This window comes from Centropristis striata, chromosome 20 (genome assembly GCF_030273125.1).
Source record: "Centropristis striata isolate RG_2023a ecotype Rhode Island chromosome 20, C.striata_1.0, whole genome shotgun sequence".
In the NCBI taxonomy this organism is placed as follows: Eukaryota; Metazoa; Chordata; class Actinopteri; order Perciformes; family Serranidae; genus Centropristis; species Centropristis striata.
In genome coordinates this window covers 3603329-3630729 of record NC_081536.1, presented here as the reverse complement: position 1 = coordinate 3630729, position 27401 = coordinate 3603329, and the positions used below count along the sequence as shown (strand labels likewise).

Genomic DNA, 27401 nt, shown 5'->3' with positions numbered 1-27401 from the left:
ATATATATATATAGACTAATAAATAGTGTTATAACATCTTCTCTTTTATTTATTTGCTACTAAGATGTATGAGCAGAAAAATCTCTAAAAATGGTTCAGGTAAAAGCCAAGTTAAAAAGTCTATATAAAATGAATGAAAATGGGTATCTTTTTGCAGATTTTTAATATTAGAGAATTTAAAGGGGACATATGCTGATTTTCAGGGTTATATTCGTATTTGGGGTTTTCAACCGGAAAATGTTTACTGCTTTGACTTAATGTTCAAAAAACATTATTTTTCTCATAATGTTTGTGGGAATATATGTGTGTTCAGCCTGTTTTAACACTATTATTACGATATATAACACCCGTCTCTCTTTCATTTGTCACCCTTTTATAGAGAAATTCGGGGTGAGGAACAAGGTACAGGTGCATCTCAATAAATTAGAATATCATAGAAAAGTTTATTTATGTCAAGTAATTCAATTCAAAAAGTGGAAATAACACATTATATAGATCCATTACACACAGAATGAAACATTTCATGTCTTCATTTATTTAATTTCTTGTAATTATAATGATTATGGCTTACATTTATAGTCAGATATATGTCCAAACGCTTAGGAACTGAGTTGGAAATAACGTAAATACATGGCCAAAATGAACATATCTATTTGATCAAATAATCATAGAAGATGGTCTGAAAGCTGGAAAGATTAATTTGAGATGCTGCTCTGTGTGTTCTAGACATAAATCTGTCATCAAAATTAATAAATGTATCAATCAAAATGATTAAAGTTTACGAGGAGCATTATGATTATGCGTATCTGATGGCGATTCCCATGCTCAATTAAATCTCGAGTTGTTGTTTTACCACTCGAAATTGATAAAAAAAATTGTCAAAAAACCCTCCAAAGGACCACATTAAATGGAAAGTTTGGGATTTAGTCTTTCGTATATCGATATTCAGCCTAAATATATCGGGATATGACTTTTGGGCCATATCGCCCAGCCCTACTGAGGGCTTTATTATCAATATATACCTAGGAAACCCAAACATCTTCTGGAGAACATAACAGGTGGTTTTATACACCGGGGTCAAGTTTAAAAAATGGTCTCACTACAATGAAATGCTACAATGGGGTCTAACATCATCACACATGGACGGTTCAGCTTTCTAACGGTATCCATTGCATGCGAAGCACAGTCTGTTTAGGGACCGCAGTATGCAAAAACATTCAAATACACTAGGCAGAAGTAACACATTTGTACAGAGCACAGTTACGCAGAAATCACATGGCCTACTTTCTAGGAAAACTGTCATAAATCACCCTGTTTCCATTTAAGTTTTTGCTAATTTGGACTCTATCACACTGTAAAAAATGATTGTAGAAATTACAGTGGAAAACCCACTGACTGTATTTTTTACGGTGAAGTTCTGGCAACCAAAGCTGCCGGTATTTTACCGTAAATTAAACAGATTTTTTTTTTACAGTGCATGCCAGGCCATGTACATGTAAAAAAACAATGTTAAGTTTACTGAAATATTCCCGTTGGCTTAATTTCTTCAAACGTATCCAGTCCAACCCTCTCTACAAGCCAAACAAACAAACAACACACACACACACACACACACACACACACACACACACACACACACACACACAGGCCTTTGTGAAGCGAACAGATGCAGACAACAGGCCAGACTGAAGAGCCCGTCCCCTCTGTTCCTTTCTATTTTCACTTTTATAGGAAAGGCTGCGTCAGTGTCTGTTTGGAAATGCCCATGGCCGTGCCAACCCAGCCACCTGTGAACATACACCCTCGGGGAGTGATGGGCACACAAATAAACACACACGTGCACGCACACACACATGCACTTCCTGTGAAATATAAGTATAATCCAGAGGCTGGGCAACTATAGAGTAACCCAATGCCATTCTAAAGCTGTGCTCCTCCCTACAGTATTGCTCCAAGACTCCACACAGACCCTGCTTTGACAGCCAACTCAATTAGTTTAACGCACACACATGCACTCACACACACACACACACACACACACACACTGACACAGAAAGCTTATGAAACGCAGTGCAACTCAATCTGGCCCTGCAGCGCTACTCAAAACGTGGCCTGACAAAAGAGCGGGAAATGCCGCATTCCTCCAGAGATGGGCCGGGTTACTGTGGAGACGGGCCAGGTTACTATGGAACCTGATCCTCAAAGGGGGGTCCGGGGCCAAATAAGCATACCCTAATGGTTATAATGGGCGGTTGGGGCACAGTAATGACACCAATGATGAAGGGAGGAGAGAGAGGAGGATGACTGAAGGAGAATGGGAGCGTGTCAAAGAGAAAACGGCTGTGTGTCACGGTGGAGTAGAGAGAAACATGGAGAGTGTGTGTGTGTGTGTGTGTGTGTGTGTTCTTGTACTTCCTACATAGTGAGGACCGGAACATGTTTTTAACCAACAGAGTGAGGACACTTTGTTGGTGAAGTGAGGACATTTCGGCCGATCCTCACTTCTTTAACCCTCTGGAGTCTCCAAAAGCTCCAAATAATCCAGACTTCTTCATCACATCCAGACTAGAAAACAAAGCAGCGTGGAGCCCTACTGTAAATTTACCTCTAAAGTTCTGGCTGTAAACTCCATGAGGCCAGTTTCAGTTTGATGATGATATACCAAGTAAAACTGGAGACAAGCTCAAATAGATTTAGTATAAAATGATAGAACTGGATGGAACCCTCTTATATGTTAGATTTGACACCTTTGGTCACATTTGCAACATTCACACAAAATGACTAAAAAAAAGACACAAAATGACTAAAAAAGACACAAAATGACTAAAAAAGACACAAAATGAGAAGACAAAATGACTAAAAAAACCCCCACAGAAGACACAAAATGACAAAAAAGACACAAAATGAGAAGACAAAATGACTAAAAAAAAAACCCACAGAAGACACAAAATGACAAAAAAGACACAAAATGAGAAGACAAAATGACTAAAAAAAAACAAAATGACAAAAAAATGACCGAATTTCCCTTTGGGGATGAATAAAGTAATCTATCTATCTAAAAAGACCCCACAGAAGACACAAAATGACAAAAAAGACTCAACCAAGACTCCATAGAGTTAAAGGCTTGTTTGAGAGTTCAGACTTTGTTTTAGGGTTAAGGTTACAATAAGGTTTATATTAGAGTTAGGGTCGGGCATTTAGTTGTGATGGTGAAGGTTAGGTTAAAGGTTAGGGTAAGGGGCTAGGGAAATCACTATTCAAATCAGGGTCCTCACAAAGATAGAAGTACAAGAATGTGTGTGTGTGTGTGTGTGTGTGTGTGTGTGTGTGTGTGTGTGTGTGTGTGTGTGTGTGTTCTTGTTCTTCCTACATAGTGAGGACCAGAACATGTTTTTAACCAACAGAGTGAGGACATTTTTGCAAAGTGAGGACATTTTGCCGGTCCTCACTTCTTTAAAGGCTTTTTTGAGATTTCAGACTTTGTTTTAAGGGTTAAAGGTTACATGATAATGATAATTAACTGAAAATGTATTGTGTGGTTACAAAACTAAAATTATAGTGAAAATGTCCTTCGTTTTCATCTTTGTCAACTTTTTTCATACATAATGAAGATGGATCAGACAAAGGAAATAAAGGCAAAATTTACTGTGACCTCTTTTAATCTCCCACCCAACAAATACCCCATTACAAAAAAATAAAACTAATAAAAACTAAACTAAAACTAGCAAACTCAGTCTAAAAACTAATTAAAACTAACTGAATTTGAAAACAAAAATTGACAAAGAAAATTAAAACCAAAACTAATGAAAAATCCCAAACTATTATAACCTTGCCAGGGAATTTACTATTCCAATGAGGGCCCTCACAAAGATAGAAAAACAAGAATGTGTGTGTGTGTGTGTGTGTGTGTGTGTGTGTGTCAACAGGGTTGAAGGAACAGCATGCTACCATTAGCTTGTCACACACTGATACATTCAAATGTAACGCCACGGCCCTGATTCATACCTCATGATTTTGTGCATCTTACAAAATCATTACACACCCGCTTAGACCCGAGAAAAACGCTAAAGGGGAAGCAAATCACGCCGAGGAGGCCCAAAAAATACTTTCTTTCAAGTGACTCCAAATGCACTCATTAGAGAGGGAAGGAAAAAAGAAAGGTTGAACGATAGAAAGAATCAAAGAAAGAAAATCGGAGCCAAAAAGTAGGAAAAAAAAAAGCAAATGAGGGAGGAAACAAGAGAGTAAGAAAGAGAAAGAGGAAAAACATCATTAGTCAGGATGCAAAGCTGTTTTTTTATGATGGCCTTTATTAAAATAGTGTGTGTGGAGGAGGGGGGGGAAGTCAGGCATTCCCATAGCAAATGAAAGGCGTTCCTGTGAGGGCCATTTCAATGTGATTTTTCATGCCTGATCATAAACAGCCATTGTTCTCCCACAGCTGTGTTTATTTAAATCTGTGTCTACAACACTTGTGTCTCTAAATGCTGCTCGTGTGCAGACCTGCACCTGGACCGCGTCCAGACTCTATTAAGTTGTGATTACTATTTGATATTTCGGGATAGTGTGGGATGAGGCCCGGCTCAGTGGATTACAGCGCCAGCAAAGCTTTGAGATCATTAATAAACGTTGGCGTAGGTGGAGGTCTCAGCGGACAGTTTACATATACCGCTCGAAACGATGAGTCAGGGATTTATAAAAGGCTAAAAACACACTCGCTGATGTGACCTTTCCTCCAGTGCCATCACACTGCAAAAAAAGAAAAGTTGGGTGAACTCAAAATTCCAAGGCAACAAACTTCGATACAATTTTAAGTTGGACAATTAAACTAAACATTTTAAGTTTTGTTTTTGAGTTTGCTCAACTCTGAATTCAGATTTTTGTCAACTCAACTGTAAGTTGTACTAACTTATAATTTTACATTGTAATAACTTTTAATCCTAACTTCTGCTAACTTCTGCAATGTGCTGAATTGGCACGATTGTAACGCCGCTATGACATGTCAGCTAATGTTGTGACCACAATTTTGAGTTAGCTTTGATAAGCTAATGGCTACTCTTGTAGCTGTAACAAGCAGCGCCGCTAGCATCAGTTAGCCGCTAACTTTCGCTAATGAATTTCACCGCTTTCCCGCATTTCACAACAAAGAAATAAGAGTTAGCAGAACTATTGTCCCTTGTTTTGAACCCCAACTTAAAGATATAAGTAACAACAACTCACCAACTTGTTTTTGAGCAGACAACTGGCTTCCTTTGTTGTGCTAACTTACATTATTGCCCTAAATGTCAATAATTTATATTTCCAAGTTTTACCAACTTTCATCACTGTTTTAGGCCAAAAAATACAAGTTGGCTTTTTTGCAGTGCATGAGCTGGAGATCTTTTGGTCCAGACTGAAATATCTTAACAATTATTGGAGGGATTGCCATTAAAATACAGACGGTTGAACACCAAAATCGTATCAGTTCATCCTTGAGTCCAAGTGGACTTTTTTTTTTGCTAAATTAGAAGAATTTGGAAGAAAATTCCCTTTAAAGTTTTCCGATATGCCATGTTTCACGATAATGGGATAGGAGCAGTGTTGGAAGAAGTATTCAGATACCTTACTGAAGTAAAAGTACACTGTGAAATTACTCCATTACAAGAAAAAGTCCTGCATTCAAACAGGAACATTCCTACTGAAGTAAAACTACAAAAGTATCAGCATGAAAATGTACTTAAAGTATCAAAAGTAAAAGTACTCGTCATGCAGACTGTCCCCATTCGGTTTGTTTGATTTATTCTAAATATATCATTAATAAACGTTGGCGTAGGTGGAGGTCTCAACGGACAGTTTACATATACCGGTAGAAACGATGAGTCAGGGATTTATAAAAGGCTAAAAACACACTCGCTGATGTGACCTTTCCTCTAGTGCCATCAGGAGCTGGAAATCTTTTGGTCCAGACTGAAATATCTTAACAATTATTGGAGGGATTGCCATTAAAATCATGACAGTTGAACACCAAAATCGTATCAGTTCATCCTTGAGTCCAAGTGGACATTTTTTTTGCTAAATTAGAAGAATTTGGAAGAAAATTCCCTTTATTTGACACCAATGATGAAGGGAGGAGAGAATTTTTTTCATATGGATTTTTAGTATACCGTTGAATACCACATTAGCATCCACGCTAGCTGCTATATGTTTAGCATTGAGGTGATACTTGAGGCTGGATGTGCTGCGGTGATATGTGAATTCCTTGTTGCCTAGCAACACAACCATGCTCTTATGGACGCTTCCATCCGTTGGTTTTTAGTAACTAAATGTCCCATCATCCACGGGGCCAACCAAAGGTCTCATCAGCTTCTTCCTTCATGTTCACTGTGGTTTGTTGTTGTCTCAACTCATCAACGCTAGTTGGTGCTCCGGTATAATCGGTCCGCCTGAAACTCATCCAGTGAGAAACGTTCCGCGGTGCAAAAATAAGTGCGATTAAAATGCGTCAATTCTTTTAACGCGTTCATTTTTGTGTAAAAGTCCTAGTCGAAGGAAAAACTGTTCTATTTTTTAGCATTTTTTTGCAAGATGGCTGCATAACATGCTAAACTTCGATCATGAACATGGTAAACATTAAACCCTCTTTGCCTTCACATAACAACATTTTTACTGTCAGCATGTTGATGTTTAGCTCAAACCACCGCTGGGCCCCACAGAGCTGCTTAGACATGAAAGTTTCTGGAAGTAATCATTATGAATGTTGGCACTAAACATCTAATGCTGGTCAAACCTCAATAACAATCATTTAATTCCATTACTATAACTAAACCCATGGATGATTCAGCAGCAAATAATTAGATTGATTAGGAATTAAATGAAGTTTACATTTTTGATAGTCATGTCGAATGGAATATGTGGGAGGAATCATTTCCTTTAGTTCCACAAAGTATCAGAAGAGGGAAACTGATACATACATTCTGGTGTAATTGCTCTGGAGTACACATGCAAACAAGCATCAGGTTTACTGTACAACCGTTCTGAAATCAAAACATGGCAAGAAGTCAGACTTGGCTGGAAACATGCCTCATTAAACACAAAAACATGCTGTCGAGCTCTGTGGTTGTGCTGATTTCCACCGTGCAGTCGGCATGTTTTGGTCAAGTAACCCGAGACTTGAAGGAGACAGCCTTAACCAGGTGTTATTCGATTAGATTCACTTTTTTGTTGTTGTACAGTTTAGTTTGCCCGTGTAGACGCCCAATATAAAAACACAGTAGAACTGGAGTCTACTGATGCAGTTCAAACTTTAAAGACTAGGAAAACAACCCAACAAATGGAATGCAGAAAAATGAAAATACCCCATAAAGTAATGATTTAGAGCAGTAGTTCTCAACCTTTTTGAGTCGCGACCCCCAATTTAACATGCATGTTGTCCGTGACCCCCGCTCACTGAACAGAATCTCACATGCACAGTTCAGATCACCCAAAAAAGAAACAAAATGACCAAAAAAAGGAAACAAAATGACCAAAAAAGACACAAAATGACCAGAAAAAACACAAAATGACCAAAAAATGAAACAAAATGACCGAAAAAAGACACAAATTGACCACAAAATGATCATAAAAAGACACAAAATGATCAAAAAAAGACACAAAATGGCCTAAAAAGACACAAAATGACCAAAAAAAAAGACAAAAAATTACAAACAAACAAACACAAAATGACCAAAAAAAGACATTAAGTGACCAAAAACACATTAACACATGAACAAGACAGAGCTGACTTCCAAAATGATTTGGCGACCCCCAGAAATCATCTTGCGACCCCAATTGGGGTCCCGACCCCAAGGTTGAGAATAGCTGATTTAGAGAACCATTTAAACTAAATGTAACTACGACATCTAGTTCAAATGAACCAGGTTCAACACTAGAGTTGGTGGTTTAGGATAAGACGGGCACTGAACCACACTGGAGTCCAGACAACACCAAACTGTAACAAAACAGCCAAGTCCACTCCATAAAGATGAACAAGGTCTCTAAAAAAATGAAGCCGGGTACGGAAGCTGCCATCTTGTACTGGTTCCATCATTTGGAGCCAGAGTCTGCACAGTACTGATCAGGTGGTGGAGCCAGCGTATCGAGGTCCCGCCCACCCACCTGCTGACCAATCACGAGTAAATCACAGCTGTCAATCAAGACGGCAGTAAAATATCTATCTATAAAAGCAAGAAGCGTCTGTGTGTGTGTGTGTGTGTGTGTGTGTGTCTAGGGCAGGGGTTGCCAACCTTTTCCATGAAAAGGGCCATTTGTGGCCAAAAAACAGAAAGAAAAATCCCTCTGGAGCCTTATAATGAAAATAATTTGCCAACTTCTCACTGCAAATCAAGCAAATCACTCAGCGTGAAGCTCTGGCAGTTCATGTCAATGAATCGGTCTCTTCTGTTGTAGCTAGTTTTGGCAAAAATGTATAAAAGAATAGAAATGGCGAAGAGCCAGATGGTCATAGGCTATGATGCACATTTCAGTCGACTAAAATGTATTTTTTTTACCTGTCTATAGTGTACAAGGTTAGATTTTCAATAATATTCAAATAGTTTCAAGCAAATATCAATGTTCAATGTGAATGTGCTGGATGGTGTGGTACCTTTTGAAAAGTAAGAGTTTTATGGAGTTGCAGATGTTGTATTGTGGCATGTAATGTATGAATACATACTTCCTATGGGCACTGCACTAGTAGTATAAAAATAACTAATTGCTGTCCCCGACTTAGAATATTTATTTACTTGACGTTAACTTTGTTTTTTTTGTTTGGCTCATGTCCCATCAGCTAACATGAAGGGGGCGGGGCTTATGACCTAGACTCCAGCCAATTGCAACATTTTAACACAATGCTTAAAAAGGTGTGTTACTGGGAAACAGACCAAAGAACATGTTATATGGTAAATGTTATGATATGTAAGTGTGTCGGACTGAGTAAATTAGGAGTTTGAACTGTACTGATAGACCACAAAAACTAAAGTGTGCTGGATGTGTGATGGGTTTGGGTTTAGGTGTGTGTGTGTGTGTGTGTGTGTGTGTGGCAGTCAGCTCACTGGTTCCCCATTAGAGCCGTCCATAGCCCACTTAAATCTGCCAGATGATTTCTGGGGGTCGCCAAGTCATTTTGGAAGTCAGCTCTGTCTTGTTCATGTGTTAATGTGTTTTTGGTCACTTAATGTCTTTTTTTGGTCATTTTGTGTTTGTTTGTTTGTCATTTTGTGTCTTTTTTTGGTCATTTTGTGTATTTTTAGGCCATTTTGTGTCTTGCAGATGCTGTAGTGTGGCATGTAATGTACCAATACACACTTCCTATGGGCACTGCACTAGTAGTATCAAATAACTAAGAATATTCTTTTACTTGACGTGAACTTTGATTTTTTTGTTTGGCTCATGTCCCATCAGCTAACATGAAGGGGGCGGGGCTTATGACCTATCCTCCAGCCAATTGCAACATTTTAACACAATGCTTTAAAAAGGTGTGTTACTGGGAAACAGACCAAAGAACAAGTTATATGGTAAATGTTATGATATGTAAGTGTGTCGGACTGAGTAAATCAGGAGTTTGAACTGTACTGATAGACCATAAAAACTGAAGTGTGCTGGATGTGTGATGGGTTTGGGTTTTAGGTGTGTGTGTGTGTGTGTGTGTGTGGCAGTCAGCTCACTGGTTCCCCATTAGAGCCGTCCATAGCCCACTTAAATCTGCCAGTAAAGACGCTTTGCTGTGTCAAGCTTTGGCGAGACACTTGCACGTGCTCTCACACGCAAGCACACAGCTGGATTTCACATCAGCTTCCACCTTCATTACCCGAACTGTGAAAAACAAACCCCAGACGCTACGTGTGTGTGTGTGTGTGTGTGTGTGTGAGTGAGTGTGTGAGAGCTGACCTCCTTCTCATGCTGATGGAGCTCCCTCCCTCTAATTACCCTAAAAGCTCTGTCCCTACATATATATACGTGTGTGTTTGTGGGCTGCTCGTTGTCCTAAAAGTGATATAAATAACAGCAACAACTAAAAAAATTAAGACTTTGTCTACCGGCCACAGTAGCTGCTAGATCCCTACATTTTATGATTAAGTTTTACTATTATACTGGCCACATTGCTGTTAAATAATACGGCAGATTGTCTGCCAAGAAATATGACAAAGGCAGTGCATATAGTGGAGAAAATGAAGTACAAATTAAAAATGTTTTAGCAAATAATGCCAGACTGAAGCTCTGCTTTCTATTATCCTAGAATATTAAAGCTATGCCAATATCAATCATACCTTTCTAAATTCTCTCTATCTTCTCATGTATTTTAAAGGCTTGAATTACATTCATCAACTCCTCTAGTTTGCTGGCTTGTAAGCTTTTGGCTAGTGACCCGAAACACACTGTGTATTAGAGACATATATCAGCATATGTTTTTCAATATTCACCAATATGAAATTCTTTTCTACAGAAGATATCACACAGGAAATGATGCCTGGAGTGATTCAGAAATGGTGTCATGTAGCTAGCTCTATTTATTTATTTTTATATATACATTTTTTTTATCGGATCAGCAATTGACTGATCCTGAACATAGAGTACTATTTATTATTTATATTATATTATATTATATTTATATTATTTATTTATTTTTTAACAACATGCAATTCACTGACACTGAACATACATTTTAATTTGTTTTTTTTAATGTTTAAAAAAAAAAAATGCAATTGATTGATAATGAACATACAGTACTACTAAGTCATTTATTTTTATTTTTATTTAATCTTTATTTTCCTAATTTTTCATTTTTAGAATTGGCTGACAATGCAATACAATGTATGCATAATGCATAATAATGTATATAATAATTTTAAATATTCTTAAATAAAGTTATTTGTGTAAGAAAGCAGCCTTTGATAGTTACATTGGTGGAAAATTCATATAGAAAAGGCCTTTATTCATTCTAGCTCAAAATTCACTATATCAGCTATATTAAACTCCATTTATTATGTTTAATTATATGTTTGCATGTAAGTTATGGCATTATAAATGTATAGCTGTTGGCTGTGTGAAGCACAGAGTCATGCTTTTTGTTTGAAATGTGCTTTATTGATATATGACTTGACTATTGGCCACCATATTGGTAATTGGTAAAATTTTTCCCCTTAAAATTTTTTTTTTTTTAATAATATGCAATTGATTGATACTGAACATAGAGTACTACTAAGTCATTTATTTATTTTTTTTATTTAATCTTTATTTTCCTAATTTTTTGAATTGGCTGACAATGCAATACAATGTATGCATAATGTATAATAATGTATCAATAATTTTAAATATTCTTAAATAAAGTTATTTTTTATTTTTATTTTTTATTTATTATTTGCTTTATTGATATATGACTTGACTTGACTATTGGCCACCATATTGGTAATTGGTAAAATTTTTCCCCTTAAAAAATATATATATTTTTTTATATGCAATTGATTGATACTGAACATACAGTACTACTAAGTCATTTTTATTTATTTTTTTTATTTAATCTTTATTTTCCTGATTTTTTTAATTGGCTGACAATGCAATACATTGTATAATAATGTATCAATAATTTTAAATATTCTGAAATAAAGTTATTTGTTTTTGATTTTGATTTTTTATTTATTATTTGCTTTATTGATATATGACTTGACTATTGGCCACCATATTGGTAATTGGTAAATTTTTCCCCTTAAAAAACAGGAATTGGTCTCAAAAATCCTGCATCACTTGGGCTCTAGTGTGTGAGCCGGTCAACTAAAAAGTTATGTGCATTTAAATAATATCAGATTTCTCATTAATGCTTCAGCATTTCTGGGAAAAGTCAAAAACGGAAATGTTTTTTCCCTTCCTAAACCCTGCGGATGTAACTTGCAGTCCCGTTGGGGGGTCCCAACCCCCGCGTTGGGAACCAGGGGGGCGTAATGCATGGACTGGAGTATCCTGTAGTATTTCACAGAAAAGGAAAAGGAATACAAAGTTCTTCTCTTGACGTCGAATTGCAGCGGTTGATGAAGAATTCCCAAAAAGAAAGCACAGAGTGGAATGGGTGCGAGGATCCAAATGTGGAGCTGGCTGGCTGACCGAGCTGCCACACAGCAACATCAATCTCATGTGTTAAGTTGCTGGAAGCCTAATTATGGTAACACGTTTTTTTTTTTTTTTGTGTGTGTACTAAGACAGATTGAATTAAAGGATAGGTTTGGATACATGCAGCCTATTTTAATACAACATTCACATGCCATACATGTTATGTGTGCTGAGAGCATTTTTTTGCAGAAGCCTCGTTTGCTTATTGACGCTCTGTGGAGTTTTCCCGTCAACAAACAAATCTATTTTTAAATTCAGTGTTCCTCAAAACACACTGTGTATCCTGGAGGCCCAACAATTATATTGAATGCATTTTTTTTCTTTAATCCTAATGTTATGTTGTGGGTCAAATTGACCCATTTCAAGTATTTTTTCACAAAAAGAAAAACATTTAAAATGTAAAATATAATTTCAGTCATGTGACCTTTGATGTCATGCTATGTCAACTAAAACAGGCTCTCTGGGTTCCCACAAGTTGACTCTCATTATGGAGAGATAAAAACACTGAAGTGAGATGAATAGACTGAGAATTGTATCTAATTTGAGAAAACAATTCTTGATTTAATTTAATTTTGTGGACACAAAATGCACTTAAACAGTTAAATTGCAATAGATTGTATTGCAATACTCACCAATAAAATCGTATCGTGGGCCAACCTCTAACAGGCACCAACTCCTACAAACAGCTTTGGGCGGGGCACCATTAAGATAAATTTCAAAATGAATTAATAAAAGTGTGTAACATACTTATTCTTTAAAACAGCTATTCTCAACCTTGGGGTCGGGACCCCAATTGGGGTCGTGAGATGATTTCTGCCGATTGCCAAATAATTTTGTTTTAGTCTTTTTGGCCACTTAATGTCTTTTTTTGGTCATTTTAGGTCATTTAGTGTCTTTTTTTGATCATTTTGTAGTGAATTTGTGGGTTTTTTTTGGTAATTTTGTGTCTTTTTTGGTAATTTTGTGTCTTTTTAGGTCATTTTGTTTCTTTGTTTGGTCATTTTGTGTCTTTTTTGGTCATTTTGTGTCTTTTTTTGGTAATTTTGTGTCTTTATAGGTCATTTTGTGTCTTTTTTTGGTCATTTTGTGTCTTTTTAGGTCATTTTGTGTCTTTTTTTGATCATTTTGTTTCTTTTTTTGGTCATTTTGTGTCTTTTTTTGATCATTTTGTAGTCAATTTGTGTCTTTTTTTGGTCATTTTGTGTCTTTTTTTGGTCATTTTGTGTCTTTTTAGGTCATTTTGTGTCTTTTTTTGATAATTTTGTAGTCAATTTGTGTCTTTTTTGGTCATTTTGTTTCTTTTTTTGTCATTTTGTTTCTTTTTTTGTCATTTTGTTTCTTTTTTTAGTCATTTTGTTTCTTTTTTTTGTCATTTTGTGTCTTTTTTTGGTCATTTTGTGTCTTTTTAGGTAATTTTGTGTCTTTTTTTGATCATTTTGTGGTCAATTTGTGTCTTTTTTGGGTCATTTTGTTTCCTTTTTTTGGTCATTTTGTTTCTTTTTTGGGTGATCTGAACTGTGCATGTTTAAAAGACTGAGCATGACGTAGCCTCGAGCAGCTAGTTTCATCTGTAAACTTGGAGTCTTCAGCTCCAATGAACAGTGACTCAGGTGACATGGCTTGAGTAAAATATTCAATCTCAACTTCAGATTTTAATTGGTCCAATAAAGTCTTACCAGGAAATTAATGAATGCTTATTCCAGAGGGAAGAAGAATTCCGACTAATTCAACATCATACTGTACCACCAGCAGCATCTAATACTAAACTAATGGAAACCTGTGAAATTCCTTCAAATTCACTAAGACTTCCAACTTTTCTGTGTGTTTATTCCCCTCCTCCTCTTCCTCCTCCTCCTCCTCCTCCTTCTTTCCTCGACCTCCCTCACACCAAACTTTTCAGCTCTTTTTACTGGCAGCCCTGAAAAGCAGAGAAACAGAAGACTGGCGGAGGTAGAGATGAAGCAATGGACGGTGGGGGCTTTTTTTTTTTTTTTTATGAGTCCGCGTGGATCAAAGGGCCGGGGCAGAGAAATGTGCGCACACACACACACACACACACACACACACACACACACAAAGACCTGTGTTCAGAGCCGAGAGGAATTGGCTGGTAAATGCAAAGTTCCTACTTAACACAGGGTGCCAGTTCGAAAGGAAAAAAAAAAAGAGTAAAGTAATATTGAAAAAGCCGATTGTTCACCTCCTTTACCCCTGGTGCCAGGCACTCTTAAGAGCCTGCTGCTTTCGTATGAACTGACCCAACCTGTGGCTTTCTAACTCAACATCTGACTTGTTTGAAAAGTGCAATTACACAAGAGGAAAAGGGTGAGGGATTGGAAACGAGGAGTAGAAGGAAAGACAGAGCAACAGAGGGCTCAAACAGAGCAGCAGCAGAGAGAGAGCAACATGATCTCACAGGAATCCGTGGAATAGCCACGGAATCACTCAAATTTCCATGAAACTGACACGGATTTCGCTACAATGCAAGTTAATGACAGTCATATCCCGTGGCTATTCCAACATACAAAGTGATTATGTACATAGACACAAAATGACCAAAAAAAGACGCAAAATTACCAAAAAAAGGAAACAAAATGACCAAAAAAGACACAAATTGACCACAAAATGATCAAAAAAGACACAAAATGACCAAAAAAGACACAAAATGACCAGAGAAAAGACACAAAATGACAAAAAAATCCCACAAAATGACCAAAAAAGACACGAAATGACCAGAAAAAAGACACAAAATGACAAAAAAACACCCACAAAATGACCAAAAAAGAGAGGGTGCAAATAAATCACATCATTTTGACCACAAAATAATCAAAAAAGACACAAAACGACCAAAAAATCCCATAAAATGATCAAAAAAAGACAGAAAATGACCAAAAAAGACACAGAATGACCAGAAGACACAAAATTGACACGGACACGGATTTGGCTACAATGTAAGTTAATGACAGTCATATCCCGTGGCTATTCCAACATACAAAGTGATTATGTACATTCACTGAGTGAATATTTAGAAAATAAAACATATATTTCTTGCTAGAAATGTGATCAAGTCCAAATATTGATTTTTCACTCAAAATGAGAGAACTGTCCGCCATGTTTTTTGTTCTGACTGCCAGGACCTTGAAAGTCACGTGACTTGGAACAAACCAATAGCCACGGGATATGACATATGATATAAAAATTAATATTTTGACTTAGTTTTTACATAAAAATGGATTTTGATCACATTTCTAACGAGAAATATATGTTTTATTTTCTAAATATTCACTCAGTGAATGTACATAATCACTTTGTGGTGAAGATCTCGCCAGAAAAATATGACATTAACTTGCATTGTAGCGAAATCCGTGTCAGTTTCACGGAAATTTGAGTGATTCCGTGGCTATTCCACGGATTTTGAGTTAAGCGAAATCCGTGGCTATTTCACAGATTTCTGTGAGACCAGGTTGGAGAGAGAGAGGCTGAGAAATGAAGTCAAAGACAGACTAATGATAATAATAGAGAGGCGTTAGAGGTGTGTGAGCTCCAGGGTGCTTATTTAGTTATGTAAGGAGCAGAGCCAAGTCGGGCCAGGCCGGCTCCTCAATCTACAGGCTTGTTTGGAGAAATCCTCGGTATTTCCACTGTCAAGACCAACATGTGTTCAGCACATGGCCGGCTGAAAACATAAGTGCCTCCCCCTCCTCTCTGGCTTTTTTTTTTTTTTTTTTCTTCTTCTTCCCTCCGAGTACAGCTCTGACACAAACTGGGTCATAAGCACAATCCCACCATCTGTCAGAGATCGCTCGCCTTCGGTTTCACATTCCTCCTCTGCGGAGAGACCCCCGCCGGTCTGCGCACATGTGCACACAACCACACACACACACACACACACACACACACACACAGGAGAGGATGGAGCTGACTTCTGTCAACAATCAGTCTAAATGGAGAGCAGCAGACAGCCTCGCCAGCAAACGTTGCGGGGTTGTCTGTTCAGACGTACGAGTCCAATTGACAGCAAGTGTAGGGACACAGTTGCTGCTGTTTACGGGGCTGCTAAACTACCCGGCAACTGGCTGAAACCAGCAAAAAGATCGTCCAAATCATGACCGAGACTAAAACTAAAGTGAGACAGCATTTTTTTTTAAAACCACGCTCAATCTATTTCACAAAATATATTTTCTCCAATGTGCAATATCTGTAAAATGCAAAGTACTTTCAGGAAACAAACAAACAAAAAATATATATTAATAAATATTAATAAAATCTTACTGCTGGTCTACAAAGCACTGAATGGTCTCGGACCAAATTACATGCTTGATCTGCTCCCTCTCTACGAAGCATCCAGACCCCTTAGGTCAGGGGTGTCAAACTCAAATACACAATGGGCCAAAATTTAAAACTTGAATAAAATCGCGGGCCAACATTGAACAAATAAACCTTTTAATATATACCAAACATGTTTTGCTTTAACATTAAATATGGAACCAGCAACGTTTATAAACATACAATATATAACTAAATAATGCAGACATGCAAAATCAAATTTCAAATAAAAAACACATCAATGTCATTAATTTATTAAATAAAAATTAAATAAAAATCGTATGCCTCTTTTCAATTTGCATCCTTCTGATTTAAATATCAAAATAAAGTTTTTCAACAGGTTAATACATTTAAAAATAAAATAACAATAATAAATCTAGTATTAGCGGTAAATGCGCCGTATAATACCGGCGGGTCAGCTTTTATAGTACAATAATAATATAATAATTTGGTATTGGCTCGTGGGCCAAATAAAATTACACTGCGGGCCAAATTTGGCCCGCGGGCCAGAGTTTGACACCCCTGCCTTAGGTCATCTGAACTGGCTTGTTGTGTGTCCCAAGAACAAGAACTAAGCAGGTGAGGCAGCTTTCAGTTATTCTGCTCCTCACCTGTGGAACAAACTACCTGTAGATGTGAGGTCAGCTCCTTTAAATCAGGACTAAAAACACTATTGTTTACTGAAGCGTACTCTTAACTTTAACACTTATCTGCTCTACTCTACTGCCCTTACTTTTTAACTACACAATGTTTGACTTGTGCTTTTTATTATTTTATCTATTTTCTTATCCTGCTGTATCTTATTTTATCCTATTTATATTTTTATTTCTATTTCCCTGTTTTAATTGACTGTTTTTACTGTTTTCAATTGTGTCTTGCTGTTTTAAATGTGTATGTAAAGCACTTTGAATTACCTTGTGTTGAATTGTGCTATACAAATAAACTTGCCTTGCCTAATAATAAATGCCAGATAGCAGAACTGTATGTATAGAATGTATGTATATGTCTTGTTGTTTATATTCTTATTCTGTTTTCTATATCTATGTGTCTGTATCTTGAGCTGATGTGACAACTACATTTCCTCACTGCGGGATAAATAAAGTTATATCTGATCTGATCTTATCTTACGTTCAAGACCAACAGTCAAATATTTTCCACTCAATCTGAGACCATAACATACAATAACGTTTAAAAATTTAAGTAAATAAAGTCATTATTATAAATGTATTGTAGTCAGCATTTATAGTGGGGTGAATAAATATTCAGCACATCAGAAATGTTCTCATTAAACATATTTATAATGCTGTTATTCTAATGAAATTCAGACCAGACATTTGTACTGGCTCATTCAAAAGCAAATAAGGAAATTGTAGCAGAAAAACAATTATGTGCAATAATGTGTCATATGTATTTTATAGTTGTTTAAGAAGCCAATGTTTGTACTTCAGTTTCAAGATGATGAATAAACTGTGTCACAGTGTTCAGGCTGTGATTTTTTCCATTCAGTCTGAGTGGAGGCCTATGGGTGAATCTTCATCTCCAGCAAATGTTCTATTGGGTTTAAGTCTGCTGATAAGAAACTGTCTTTGTGTCTTTTTTTGGTCATTTTGTGTCTTTTTGGTCATTTTGTGTCTTTTTAGGTCATTTTGTGTCTTTTTTTGATCATTTTGTAGTCAATTTGTGTCTTTTTTGGTAATTTTGTGTCTTTTTTGGTCATTTTGTGTCTTTTTAGGTCATTTTGTGTCTTTTTTTGGTCATTTTGTGTCTTTTTTTTGGTCATTTTGTAGTCAATTTGTGTCTTTTTTGGTCATTTTGTGTCTTTTTAGGCCATTTTGTGTCCTTTTTTGTCATTTTGTGTCTTTTTAGATCATTTTGTGTCTTTTTTTGGTCATTTTGTGTCTTTTTTTGATCATTTTGTGGTCAATTTGTGTCTTTTTTGGTCATTTTGTTTCCTTTTTTTGGTCATTTTGTTTCTTTTTTGGGTGATCTGAACTGTGCGTGTGAGATTCTGCTCAGTGAGCGGGGGTCACGGACAACATTCATCTTAAATTGGGGGTCGCGACTCAAAAAGGTTGAGAACCACTGCTTTAAAGGACTGAGCATGATGTAGCCTCGAGCAGCTAGTTTCATCTGTAAACTCACAGTGACTCAGGTGACATGGCTTGAGTAAGACATTCAATCTCAATTTCAGATTTTAATTGGTCCAATAGAGTCTTACCAGGAAATTAATGAATGCTTATTCCAGAGGGAGGAAGAATTCCGACTAATTCAACATCATACTGTACCACCAGCATCTGTATTTTATAGTTGTTTAAGAAGCCAATGTTTGTACTTCAGTTTCGAGATGATGAATAAACTGTGTCACAGTGTTCAGGCTGTGATTTTTTCCATTCAGTCTTTAAAAATGGAATAATAAAAAGAGTGGAGGCCTATGGGTGACTCTTCATCTCCAGCAAATGTTCTATTGGGTTTAAGTCTGCTGATTGGAAACTGTCTTTGTGTCTTTTTTTGGTCATTTTGTGTCTTTTTAGGTCATTTTGTGTCTTTTTTTGATCATTTTGTAGTCAATTTGTGTCTTTTTTGGTCATTTTGTGTCTTTTTTTGTCATTTTGTGTCTTTTTTTGGTCATTTTGTGTCTTTTTAGGTCATTTTGTGTCTTTTTTTGAGTAAAAGAGTGGAGGCCTATGGGTGAATCTTCATCTCCAGCAAATGTTCTATTGGGTTTAAGTCTGCTGATTGGAAACTGTCCTCTGAATAAATGACTCCATGTCTTGTTTGTACAGCAGCTTATAGGGCACCGAGCATTTTAGCACCATGGGGTCTATCCTCTCAAATTAAAAGAGGATTTTGAATGGGTTTTTGGTTTATAAAATAAATGCACCAGTTACCATGCTAGTTGTACCAGATATTCAAATGAACAAGAAACTGAAGAAAACAAGGGTGGCCTACTAATGTTTTCCATGACTAAATGTGATTATAGCATGAATTCAAAACCTCACTACTGTTTAATCCAACTATTGATCTTGAATATGGGGGTGTTTATATTATATATAGATATGAAACCACTGTGTGACACAAACACACCTTCCTCATCCTCATTCAAATAAAAATGGAATAAAAAAATGCAACTGAAATGGGTAACACTTTACAATTATCATTTATATATGGTAAACAGATAGTTTATTAATGTCTAATCATAATTTATAAACCGTACATAAGCAATTTAGAATGGTAAATACATAATTTATTAGTGTTTAACCAACTAAGTAATTTATAAATGGCAAATAGATGGTATATTAATGTAAGTTTATAGTTACTTTACCGTTAAACAATTGAAATATAATTAATAGTTTTAGTTGCACTCATAAGTAAATAAATAATAATAATAAATAAATAGTAAATAAATAATAATAATACATATTTATTTGACATTAAGTGGCTATATATAGAGATACAATTTCTTATTTTTGAAGTGTTGAGTATCGGGAGAGAGGCCTAGATAAGTATTTTATACTTCAGCCTACTCACTTTTTTTTTCGAACCAAAATGATATAAGGAAATGCATATTGAATATTGAGTTAACTGGTTCTTATTTCTATTTTATTACTTAAACGGGGCAGATGCATGTATATGTATAGGGCTTTATATACTGTATGTGTGTAAATGTTTATATGTTCATGTACATCTGTTTAATGGTGTCTATGTGAGTATGTGTATGAATATGTATATGCATCTAGCCTACGCTGTTGTAGTTTATGTTGTTTTTTTTTTTTTTCGGTTCGAAAAGAAGAATTAATAAAATAAAAAATGAAATTTAACATTTTTAACACCATATTAAGTATGTTAATGCTTTTTAAAATGATTCATATACCTTTAAGAAATTGGTTGAAAACATTTAAAGATTAAATATGTATATAGCACTTTGTAAATGTTAATAATTGGTTTATAAACCATCTATAAACATTATTTTAATGGCTCACCATGCAGGAGACTGATCTTGGGTCCACACAGACACACCAACACATCCAGGAAGGCTCCTCTGGTCACCACGCAGCGGTTCTGCCTGGAAAAGAGATAAACAAAACAAAAAGGCTGTTTCTTTTTTAGCTATTTCATTGGACAGCATGCACTTTGGATGATCAGTTCTGCATATTGAACATCAAAGACAGAACACTTGATAATGAAAGCTCTCTTTTATTAAAAGGAAACCCCCAAATGTTCCTGAACCGTCTAACAAGTAGAAGTGAAAGCTCTGCAGCCTGCAGCCATTGATCATCACAGACGTCTCGCCACAAACTGCTGAATTAGGTCATCAGACGTTTGAGGCTCAATGAATCTGCTGGTTGTGAGGATCTTTATGGTTTGGTGTGATCTCAAGAGGCTGAAGTCATTTCCTGTACAACACTCCAAATACTGGAACATACACCTGACATCATATGTGATATGTGTATTAATCATTTTTACATTATATATCATATTTATACAATATTCTTGTCCATTTGCACCATTTTGTACTTATTTACATATTCTTATACTCTTAGTATATTATACATTGCATGTATATCTTGTATAGTCAAGTATTTATATGCAAATATAATATTATATAATATCTTGTGTATATACACTACTGGTCAAAAGTTTTAGAACACACCAACTTTTCCAGAATTTAATTGAAAATGATGCAGTTTAATGTCTCAGTGTACTCTGAAATGAATGCACATTTGCAACATTTAAAATTCTTTATTGAGCATGATAGTGTTTTGAAAGTTAAAAAAAGATTAAAAATCACATTTTATGTTGAACTAAATGACAAAAAAAAGACACAAAATGACAAAAAAAGACTTAAAAAAGACACAAAATGACTTACAAAGACATGAAAAGAATTCAAAAATGGACAAAATAGCCCAAGACTCCATAGAGTTAAGTTGTTAACCCATTTCTTGTTCCCTGAAAAAGGCCTACTTGTATAATTCTGAAATGTACATTATTTTTCAGTTTTGGTTAAGCTTACCTTTTTTTATTTACCTCTGGCAGTTCACCACTTACCTTTGTACCCTTTCAAGCTGTTCATTTGACTTGAACTGCTTGAATTTCAATAAAAAACTGAAAAATTGGTGTGTTCTAAAACTTTTGACCAGTAGTGTATATAAATATATTTATACATGTTTACATATTATATATTATGTTATCTAGGTATCCACACCCTGCACAGGCTAAATATATGACACATTGCAATGTTATTATTATTATTACTACTACTACTATTATTAGTATATTATTTTTATTTTATCATATGATCAATCTATCCATCTATCTTCCTGTTTGTCTGATGGCAAAACAAGGAGTTTAATGATAGAGCCCGATCGATACCGATTTCAGAGGGGAAAATGTCACAGATTACAGCTTTGGTGCCCAAAATCGTGCATTTTGGAGCTGGAATGAATATATACCTTTTTAATGTGAAGCAATATTCCCACATTTTTTGTGCAAAACATTTTATTATGAATTTATTCTTAAGATTATTATTTTTTAAATGTGTTCTATAATTTGTTCTCGATTGGTCATTGTACAATTGTCCGTTTAACCCTCTGTGGTATGCATTATGATGCCAGTTAGGAAAAAATATGTTTGGAGTGTTTTTTGTCTTAAAATAGAATAAATAAACACAATCTGAAGAAGTTTTATAATTTTTTTTATTTTTTATTTTTTATTTTTGGGGTTTGTTGTCAGTAGGCAACATTGTACCATAACGGTGCACAAGTGAAAAAGAAAGTTTTTATTATTCATTTTAACATAATTTATTTAATAAGATTCAGTAGCTTCAACAGGGTAAAATACATAACATTTTAAATTTAAAAACATTATAAAATAATAACCGGTTTCTTGTCTGAATGTTGCCTGTAGACATTGTACCATTGAACCAACGACCCATTAAAATGAATATCTTGAACAGTCTAAGTGTATGAAACTATCATAAATGAAGGTTTACTCAATAAGTTTTTTTCCAGATGGAAAAGGGCCAGAAAATGACGTTTTGAGTGATTTGAATTGAATTGTGGCGCAAAATGGCAAAGATGTTTCCTTTGGAAAAGTCTGCAAAAAAGGGTTTCAATATGGACTCCTGGAGGTCATGTGACAAATTAAAGCATTGCTATTGGTTCCCTATACTCTTCCCTCTTTTTTAAAGTATTGCATCACTCAAAAAGATGCATTGTAGAAATTTGACAGGCCAAAAATGGGTATATTGCCTGAGGGCAACACTGTACCATATAGCAGCTATTCTCAACCTTGGGGTCGGGACCCCAATTGGGGTCGCGAGATGATTTCTGGGGGTCACCAAATCATTTTGGAAGTCAGCTCTGTCTCCACTGTGTTAAAGTGTTCATGTGTTAATGTGTTGAAGTCTTTTTGGTCACTTAATTTCTTTTTTTTTTTGTCATTTTGTGTGTTTTTTTTTGTCATTTTGTGTCTTTTTTTGATCATTTTGTGGTCAATTTGTGTCTTTTTTTGTCATTTTGTTTCCTTTTTTGGTAATTTTGTGTCTTTTTTGGGTCATTTTGTGTATTTTTTGGTCATTTTGTGGCTTTTTTGATCATTTTGTGGTCAATTTGTGTCTTTTTTGGTCATTTTGTTTCCTTTTTTTTGGTCATTTTGTTTCTTTTTTGGGTGATCTGAACTGTGCGTGTGAGATTCTGTTCAGTGAGCGGGGGTCGCAGACAACATGCATGTTAAATTGGGGGTTGCGACTCAAAAAGGTTGAGAACTACTGCCATATAGGGTTAACTGTCAAACTCTTTTTACAGGAGACCTTTTATCTTAATGAGCCTTTCCTGATTAATAAAGATTACATCCATACAAACTGAAACAATATGACATTAAAGTTGTTGCTGCTCAACTAATCAAATAATGTCTTGAGCATGATTCCTGTTAGTTGCTGCATGTGGCTGCATGTGGCCATGATTGGACAACAAATGAGAGTCATTTACATGTGAACCGCCCGAACAAACAGTTACTGTTGTTACTGGGTCAAGCGCTCGCAGGAGATGATGGCGAACAGGACAGTGATGTGTGTTATCGTGTTTGTTTTCATTTGTGGTCGATCCTCCGATGAATGAGGGAACATCACATGAGACGCTCCCAGCTCAACGATCACAGATTTGATTAATAAACTTTCAGTTTTACACGCGTATAAACAAGGCTTGTAAAGAGAAACCAGTTGTGAGTATAAAATAATCAATTTACGATGTAGACTCTTTGATTTCATTATGGTTAATAATGTAGAATTATAACCATTTTATGATTTGGGAATGTTAACAGAGATGTTATTTCTGCCTATGGCTATATGGAACAGCATGTGTGGGCATTGTGAAGTGTGTGTGTTCGTGTGTGTTCGGTTCAGTGTGCGTTCAATCGAGGGTATGACCACAGCGCCGTGAAAGCCCACAAGTGTGTGTGTGAAAACAAGGGGGACAGTGTGTGAGCTTGACGTCACATTTTCATCACTTAGATATTAATAAAGACAGACGCTCCCACACAGATCCTCTGCACACTTTGCACATGTACACAATACACGCGATGCTTAGGGAATAAGGCCGTGGGGAGAGTGTGTCTGTGTGTGTGTGTGTGTGTGTGTGTTCTTGTACTTCCTACATAGTGAGGACCAGAACACATTTTTAACCAACAGAGTGAGGACATTTTTGCAAAGTGAGGACATTTTGGCCGGTCCTCTCAAAAATGACAGTTTAAAAAATTAACTGAAACTGTATTATGTGGTTACAAAAATAACTAAAACGAACTAAAATTATAGTGAAAATGTCCTTCGTTTTCGTCTTTGTCAACTTTTTTCATATATAATGAAGATGGATCAGACAAAGGAAATAAAGGCAAAATTTACTGTGACCTCTTTTAATCTCCCACCCAACAAATACCCCATTACAAAAAACTAAAACTAATAAAAACTAACACTAAAACTAAAGCATTTCAAAAACATAAATACTAAAGTAAAACTGGCAAACTGACTCTAAAAACTAATTAAAACTAATTGAATTTGAAAACAAAAAATCACAACGAAAATAAAACTAAAACTAATGAAAAATCCAAAACTATTATAACTTTTCAAGGGAATTCACTATTACAATGAGGGTCCTCACAAAGATAGAAGTACAAGAATGTGTGTGTGTGTGTGTGTGAGAGAATGTGTGGCTTAAATAAAAACATATTTGTGCAGGGATGAGTCCTGTGAAGTGGGCTGAGTGTTTTCATCTGAGGTAACATTATAAAAGAGGCTGTAAGAAGCTGAATCATGAGATCACAATCCAAACAATACACTGGAGATGTTCTCAGAGGTTGGTACGGAGCCTCAAGTGCCACCACAAAGCCAAAGTCAACTGCAGGGAGCTCCACGAGTGTCTGCAGTCATCGTTACGGCGCTGACACCCTCGCCGAGCCAGGAAAAGTCCAAAATGACACAACACAGGGACGGTGCGAGGCCAAAACCCAACACTGACTCACACTCAGACGAACAATGCATTCCGTCCTTTTTGGAAGGTGGCCGGTTCAAATTAGTGGTGTTCTGGAAGAAGAGGAGGTTTTCTTTTCCCAAAAACAGAGATCCTCTGACCTGTGTTGTCCTTTAGATCTGGGCGCCGGGCTCCGTGCTGCTGCGTGATCAAACGGACAGACGCCCGGGCGCGCTCCGGTGAGCAAGAATTCACCTCGTCATCTTAATAAAAGCTCATCAGTGTAACCAAGCGGAGCTAGCGGGGCTAGTGTTGCTAACCCAGCGACCCCGTCTTATCTGCCGTGGGCCGCAGCACGCTGGAGACTGCACTGCAAAAAAAGCCAACTTGTATTTTTTGGCCTAAAACAGTGATTTAAGTTGGTAAAACTTGGAAATATAAATTACTGAAATTTAGGGCAATAATGTAAGTTAGCACAACAAAGGAAGCCAGTTGTCTGCTCAAAAACAAGTTGGTGAGTTGTTGTTACTTATATCTTTAAGTTGGGGTTCACAACAAGGGACAATAGTTCTGATAACTCTTATTTCTTTGTTGTGAAATTAGGTCATTAGCAAAAGCTAGCGGCTAACTGATGCTAGCGGCCAACTGATGCTAGCGGCTAACTGATGCTAGCAGCGCTGCTTGTTACAGCTACAAGAGTAGCCATTAGCGTATCAATGCTAACTCAAAATTGTGGTCACAACATTAGCTGACATTTCATATTGGCGTTACAATCGTGCCAGAGAAATTCAGAGTTGAGTAAACTCAAAAACAAAACTTAAAATATTTAGTTTAATTGTCGAACTTAAAATTTTATCGAAGTTTGTTGCCTTTGAAATTTTGAGTTCACCCAACTTTTCTTTTTTTGCAGTGTGGAGACACGGGCCCTGACCTCAGCCGGGCAGAAGGGGGCCGACTGGGTAATCTGCCCCCCATCTTGAGGCCTCGGTCTTGGGGTAGAGGGGTGAGGAAGAGGAGGGTCGGGGGTCTGCGGATGAGACAGCAGGCGGCCTCTTTGAAACTGAAGCCTGGGCAGGACATGAGGCGGACACGCTCAGGGAGGGGATGAACGGTGAGACAAGGAGCTATTCTTCTAGCCAGCGACTAGCGAGGGGTGGGACGGATGCTTATCTGTGCGTGCATGCATGTGTGTGTGTGTGTGTGTGTGTGTGTGTGTGTGTGTCTAGGATTACCCAGAGGCGAGCCACATGCGCTGACGGAGGCCTTCAGTGATGCCATTTCCTGCTGGCAGGGGTCTGTGTGAGTCAGTCTGGTAGCAGCGCAGCAGAAAAAGCACCTGCGGACACACAATTACACACATTTATGAATCGATAAACATGTTAAAACTATCATCGTGACTATGGGGTCAGCCCCACTGACTCAAATGTGGCTTGAATGAAAAAGAAGAAGATCACTATCTACAGAAACTGAAACCAAAAGGCTCAAACCCAGAGCGTGCTGAAAGCTCCTGCAGTGTGTGTGTTGGGTGACATGGTGGCAACAAGGTCCTTGGTTGAGCAGAAGCCTTTCAAGTCAAGTCAAGTCAAGTATAGTTTATTTGTCCCAACTTGGGCAATTTGTTTGCAGTCTAGGTGTATAAAATACATAAAAAACAATACATTCAAACTTTTCCAGAATTTAATTGAAAATGATGCAGTTTAATGTCTCAGTGTACTCTGAAATTAATGCACATTTGCAACATTTAAAATTCTTTATTGAGCATGATAGTGTTAACTAAAATTATAGTGAAAATGTCCTTAGTTTTCATCTTTGTCAATTTTTCATACATAATTCAGTGTTTCTATTTCAACATGCAGGAGCACATGGTGAATATGTTTACTGAGACTTGGATGTTTACACTCCAACCAAAATACAAAGAGTTAATAACCTTATTGAGGCTGAGATGGATAAACCAAAGGAAATGAAGGCACATACCCATTACAAAAAAACTAAAACTAACACTAAAACTAATAAAAACTAAACTAAAACTAAGCATTTTCTAAAAAAATAAAAACTACACTAAAACTAGCAATCTCACTCTAAAAACGAACTAAAACCAACTGAATTTGAAAACAAAAATTCACAACGAAACTAAAACTAAAACTAATGAAAAATCCAAAACTATTATAACCTTGCGACACAGTCAGCTCCCCATCTGTTGGGCACTGGGAAGTATAATTCAACCAGACAATAAACACAGTGTCCCCCCCTCTAGACAACCATCCTTCCTGTCACTTGACTTCTGCCTTGCCCCCGTGTGGGAAATAAGGGTCTACATAAACACCAGCAGGAACTGTACAGTGAGTAATGGTGGCAAGAAAATGTCAAAGTCAAATGTCAAATGTCAATTCCCAAAAAGAATGTTTCCCAGTGCAGATCAAATCATTCTTCTCATTGTGGCTGATGTGACAGTGTGTGACTGAGCCAGTTTGTAGCAGGTGGACTGGTGGTTGGGAGTGT

General features: G+C 36.6%; 1 protein-coding gene across 1 annotated transcript in view; it reads right to left on the bottom strand.

The window, feature by feature from the left end:
* The window catches only part of thada (THADA armadillo repeat containing), a 186449-nt gene that overhangs the window by 44871 nt on the left and 114177 nt on the right, over nt 1-27401 (bottom strand). The window contains exons 30-31 of the mRNA XM_059358754.1: nt 26135-26238; nt 20424-20506 (exon numbers count right to left, since the gene is read on the bottom strand). Of these exons, the coding sequence (XP_059214737.1) occupies nt 20424-20506; nt 26135-26238 (187 nt within the window). The remainder of the gene's footprint in view (nt 1-20423; nt 20507-26134; nt 26239-27401) is intronic.